Source organism: Malurus melanocephalus, unplaced genomic scaffold (genome assembly GCF_030028575.1).
Source record: "Malurus melanocephalus ecotype Western Australia unplaced genomic scaffold, MMel_1.1 scaffold_894, whole genome shotgun sequence".
NCBI classification, from domain to species: Eukaryota; Metazoa; Chordata; class Aves; order Passeriformes; family Maluridae; genus Malurus; species Malurus melanocephalus.
In genome coordinates this window covers 47,761-53,823 of record NW_026624126.1, presented here as the reverse complement: position 1 = coordinate 53,823, position 6,063 = coordinate 47,761, and the positions used below count along the sequence as shown (strand labels likewise).

At 37.3% G+C, this 6,063-nt stretch overlaps 1 protein-coding gene across 3 annotated transcripts in view; it reads left to right on the top strand.

Moving 5' to 3' along the window:
• TEAD1 (TEA domain transcription factor 1) overlaps positions 1–4,330 on the top strand; it is a 67,375-nt gene extending 63,045 nt beyond the window's left edge. For all 3 annotated transcript variants that reach the window (XM_057385959.1, XM_057385961.1, XM_057385960.1), the window contains one exon: positions 11–4,330. In XM_057385959.1, coding sequence (XP_057241942.1) covers positions 11–124 — 114 coding nt within the window. In that variant the 3' untranslated portion in view covers positions 125–4,330. The remainder of the gene's footprint in view (positions 1–10) is intronic.
• The last annotated feature ends 1,733 nt before the right edge of the window (positions 4,331–6,063 follow it).

Genomic DNA, 6,063 nt, shown 5'->3' with positions numbered 1-6,063 from the left:
CCCCATGCAGGTGGTCACAAACAGGGACACACAGGAGACCCTGCTCTGCATGGCGTGTGTGTTCGAGGTGTCCAACAGCGAACACGGAGCACAGCATCACATCTACAGGCTCGTGAAGGACTGAGCAGTTRTTTATAGATACACTTCATTTCACTTCTTTATCAAAACTGACTGTAAACCTCAACACTAAGTGGCAGTGCCTCTGGCCCAACTTTCACCCRCATTTTTCTAAATCCTGTTTTAGTGAAGTCATTTTTAATGTGTTCATATATAATTGTAGCTGTGAAATTCTGGTACAGTTGTAAAAATTATTTCTAAAACTAAGTGTTCTTCAAATTTGTAAACCACAGTTCTTTGGGAAGACTGTATTTAAGAACCTAAYGCCTCTGTCTGTGGAGGCCTATTTTTAATTCTGATAGAAAAATGTATGACAGAGCATTTGCCATGGGAAAAACTGACAGCATTTATAAGAATTTATTTTGGGTTTTTTTCCAACGTGAGATACTTGTTTTACAATGCAAGTGGAATTGAAATGAATCTTTAGCTATAACTGTAAATGAGTACACAAAGTTAATAATCTTTATAGAATTATCTTTGTAACTAATTAGGGTGGAAGATATGGACGAATGTAATTCACTAAATTATTTTTTAAAATGAAACATTTTTTCTGTTTGAAACCAAATGAAAAATATAGCCTTAAGAAATGCCTGATAGAAACAGACAGGTCCTAAAATTAGGCAAATTTTGTATTTTTTTCTCAACGCTAAAACTAATCTTCTAATCCATTAAACTTTCAAACAGGTATTGCAGAGAAAGAMAACATCATCCCTTACCCCTAACATATCTAGTGTATTTTAAAAGAGTATAAAGTTGTATTGTACTAATATGAAAATTTGATTATTTAATGAAAAAGATGGCTCATTTTGCAATAAGTAGGTAAATACTGAAGATTTAGACTTGCATTATATGTAGTCTTGTGTGTGCAGTTATATTTTATAYGGACAACTATGTTTTCTAATAAGTTGAGCAAAAAACTTGCAACTCTGAAATGAAGAGATGAACGGGAACACCTGACATTGCCACAGCATCAAGGCATTCAAACAAACAGAAACACTGATGTGTTKAAAGAAGAGTGTGCACACCTCTGAAAGGATCAGCAGCTTTAATATCTGGGAGATGCTGGAAAATCACAGCCAACATCAGGCAAAAAGATTGGAAAGTGGAGAAATTGGTTTACTGTTCAGCATTCCCTCCTCCCTTCCCTTCACACTGTGCTCCCATCTGCAATTGAAATGGAGAATTTACCCCCAGGCACAGTGCTGTAATCTTCAAACAAGCAAGCCTAACTTTTTTCTTTAAATTCTATTCCTGCATCGTCCTTTCTGTTGGAATTGCCCASTGTAGAGATTTCTGGACTAGAACAGAGCCTGGATGAGGCAGTGGGTCAGACCATGATAATGGGGAGGTCTGAGTTTGAGGAGGATGCAAACATCACCAGGGGAAGGCAGATTGAACCCTCAGCCTCCGTCAGGGGATGCTCTGGATGTTGCTGTGATGTCTGGCACTCACCTGCTTGGGGATATTAGGGCTGATGATCTTTTCTGCAAACTGAACAGAGAAATGTGTCCATGGTAGGGTCTCTTTRAACGCTCATTTTTAACACTAACAATCACATCAGGAAAAGCACTGCATTGGAACAGCCTAATGGTAGCCCTTTATTCTAAGCACTTGGTGTTACAAGTCAAAAACTACTTTTTGTTTTTTGTTCTAAAGTTGTCTTTTATTTAGGTTTTGAATTGTGGGTTTGGTGATTTTTTTAAATTTATTTTTTTGTTTAATAACAAACAAACTCTCTAAGGCATATAAAGTATGTAAATCAATTTGCAAAACCAGGTACAGTTTGTTTTTTTTTTTAATAGGATCTGGCACACTACATATGCCATCAGTATAGGGTATAAACAGTCACAATGTTTATTTGTGTTCACATGTGTAATATTAGGGAAACTACTCCCAYTGTCTTTTCTTTACATTCTGTAAATGATCCGTGCCCTGTATATGTTAATTGTGAAAAGCCTTAATCCTTCAACTGTTGAGTGTGGGGTGTGTAGTCCAACAGGCTGCCTGTAAACTGTGAGCTCTTTTGTAAGCTGGAAGTATTTATCTTGTTACTGTTATTTTTTGTAGGAACCTTTCAATTGAGAGCTGCCAAAGCATTACAATATGCAGTGCCTTAGTATTATATTAGAAGTACCCTTAGCCTCTTAACATAAATTTTATATATTGTTTTATTAATTGGTTCCATTTTTTAAAATCTCTGTATTTTTCCCCCCCAGAAATGCTCTTTGACTGCTTGGTGTGAGCCAGCTGTCTGTCCAAGTCAGTCCCATTGCAGTGAAATGCCTATACCAAAAGGAAAAGTTACAGATTCCTGGTTCTCTGTGAAAAGTGAATCGTGTTMATGAATGCTGCCTTTTGAAATTTCATGACCAAATAATTAATTGTGACTCTTCTGCACTCTAGCATGAAAGTGCCTTTGGTTTGAAATTCCAGCTTAGAAAAGTGCTGCCATAATAATGACAATTTGTAGAGAGACCAAAAATATGTAGTTATCACCGTAATGCCTTTGGTTTATTGGAATAAGTTGAATCTACAGGCCTCCATTCACAAAAGAGCACCATTCATAGTAAAGGGATTTTGCTAAAGAATAATCTACTGTTTGCCATTTCTGACAGCATTGCAAACCAGCAACTGATTTGTCTGTGATGTAAAAATGAAAATATTCCCATTTGTATTCTGCTCATCGAGTCGCCCATCTGCATAACGAGAGATCTGTGYAGTGCAGAATCTCAGCGGACAAACACAGCTTCAGTGATCTCTTGTAACCATATTTTGGTATCTGTGAAGTTCCTTTGTTTAGACAGAAGATTTTGTTTACAAATTGTGCGTGCTGAAGGTCAGATCCATCAAAGATGGACATGGAGAACTGAGCAGAGCGAGGGAAATGCAATTGTGGGTTCAAGCAGTGAAATGTTGAGTGTGAGCATTGTGGATGAAGGTACTGCTGGAGAAACTCTGGCCAGCACGACTCAAAACATAGGGTTGTTTTGTTTTCCTTCTTAAAAAAAAAAGAAAAAATAGCTCCTCTTCACAATATATCTGTATTTGATACCTTTGGGGCCAAACTCTCCACTGCAACTGAAATCCATGGGAAGAGGAGCAACCTTTTAACAATTCTAGAAAGAACAAATATCAGCAAAACCAAAAGCTGTCAGAGGGATTATATAGCTGTGAATACAATTTTAACTTGATTTTTAAAGTATTTGATGAAAAACTTAAGATTAACTTTTTATATAGAGAAATATTGTGAAACTGTGTGGTAAATATTGTGATAATTCAAATTCCCTTTCTCTAAAATATTATTTTTGTTATTCCTTCAAGGTCTAAATCTCACTTACCTCTACAGGACRAGTAATCCTGTTGAATTCAATGAGATTGAGGTAGGGCAAAGACACTTTTTCAGTTATTGCCAAACATTTCAGCCATGCCAGTCAATATTTGTGATAAACTACACCTCTGTCTCATCCAAACAACCATAAAGGTACCATTGGGGGGTGTTGAAAATCGCTACTAACAGATGTAGTTTWACTTACTTGAACTCCAGATGGATTTTCCTTAGGTACTGCACCACTATTTGAAGGAATTGCAGATGTCATGGCTGTTTTCAGTTTGCCAATTTGGCAGTTCTGTCCCGCTGGCTCTGGGAACAATGAAGGTGAACATGGATGAATGTGGGACTGGCCAGCCCAGGCACACACACATTGGACTGATGTGCTCATCCCCAGATATTTATTTCCCCTCTGCTGTTTTCCTGGAGTTTTCAGTCACTCTGAGAGCTCTGCTGTCCTTCCCTTCCCTTTTCCCTGAGGATTCAGTGATGGAATCGAGCCCGACTTTGTCCTTTGCTCAGGATGATCCCCTTCCCCCTCTGATCTTTCACAACAAGATATTTATCCCCCCCCCCAAAAAAAAGATTGAGGCTGGATAAKTCAAAGTACAAGAAACACTCTGGACATCTTCATTTTTAACTTTTCAGGTCATTCTTGCTGAGATGGTGTAATTAGTTTTAGTGTATAAATTAAACCTTAAATGCACTCGGTTGACTAAAAGGAGATGGATCCCTGTTACCTCCTTACAGAATATGTGTTTTTGTTTTTGTTTTGTTTTGTTTTATGGGCCTCTGATTCAGGCTCATGACTGCAGACAAAAAATACAATATGTGCCTGAAAAATAAAAAAAAAAAAAGACAAAAGAATTTTGTAACACTGAAAACCTGAATAGCCTTTAATTCTTCAGTACATTTTATGTAAAACAAGTTGGGTTTTTGTTTTGTTTTGGGGTTTTTTTTTGCCATGTGCATTTGTTCACATTTGTAAATGACTTAATGGAATTCTCACTTTATGTTTATTTGTGTAATGTGTATAAAATGGGTTTGTGACTTAAGCATATTCATATATGGTCAGTGGTTACTTTAATATTGTACTGCTGCTGGTAACTTTTGATGTAGAACTTGCCTTTTGATGATAAAGTACCTCTAGGTTAGACAGTGAGGGAAGGCTTTTGGAAAAAAAAACCTGAATGTTCTCCAATGTTTTAACATATTTGCAGAAGCTTTCAAAAGGAGTTTCAGTCAAACCTCTTGGCAGTACAGTATTCTTGTATTTGTTATTGTCTGTGTGTAGGTACTGGTACCTTTTTTTTTTGTTTAAAATGTTTTAAGTGTTGGCTTTAAAGTGAATTTATCTTTAGTATGATAGTAATATGAAAATTATAGGTTTTGTGTGCAGAGAATTTTTTTATAAAGTGCTTTGTAAAAAAAAAAAAAAAATGTATTCTAGCTTTCGCGGTACATATGTGTGATAACTTTAATATCCATGACAGTTAAGTGCAATTATTTCATCACTCTAAAAATGCTATTTTTGTGTCAGTTACTGCAGGTGTTCATGTCTTTGCAAAGTGACACATTTTGATGCCTTCTTGATAAAGTGGTAGAATTTTTGTAGCTTTCTAGAAACTTTGTATTCATACAGTATCGATTGAAAATAAAGAAAATGAAAGTGTTTTGTGCATTTATCTTAATCTGTCACATCAATCTCTTCTTGACGTTGGGTGTARCTTTCAGAATTCTTTTCCAAAATAAACAGCACAAGGCCAGACTTGCAGCAATCCCTGTGCAGCTCCCTAAAGGTGMAAAGGAGATTAATCCCAGTAATATTTATAAATCCTGTGGGATGGCACTCGACACTTCTGGAAGCTGCATTCAGCAAAGAGTCCATCGTCCTTCTTCTTGCTTGTGTGCCTTCCTAAAGAAACTGTACTGGATTTTCCTGGAACATCATTTAAACCACACAGGTACAAAGGGAAAAGCCATCTCTCTTAATTCCAGAAGTATAAATGATCTGTTTAAAACCTTACAGAATAACTGAGTGACTGACTGAGGGGTGCAGGAGTTTTTGAGATGTTTCTTCCAGGACACCGAGCTCTGTAGGAACTGAGGTCCTAAAAATGTGCCATGTGTTCAAAAAACTCAATTCTTGTTTTCTTTAAACCACCTGATATGATATGATATGGTGTGATCAGAGGATGGGATAGGATCAGTTTGCCTCCTGCATTCATAAAGTGAAATCACCTAGCTAGGGGGGAAAAAAGAATAATAGGGATATCCTGAATCAGCTGAAATCAATGGGGAAAAGACCAGGACTTGGTGGAGGGGAAAAATAAAAGTACATCTGGCTGATCTTCTGCTTCCATAGGGGAGCAGAGGCTTTTGAATAAACCACATCCCCTCCCACACTCCCCAATTCTTTGGGTGGCAGATGTTCCAGTGCTGTTTTTAAAATGCCAGCAGAGCACCCCATGTGCAGCATGAATGGGGTGAGAACAAGGCACACACACTGTCTGGTTTGACCCTGTTTTCTCTTCTTTGCTCCCATTAAAAATACAGCTTCAGCCTTTTGAAGTGTGCTGGTTGTTTTCAGAAGCAACCTGCTCCTTAATTAAGGTTCT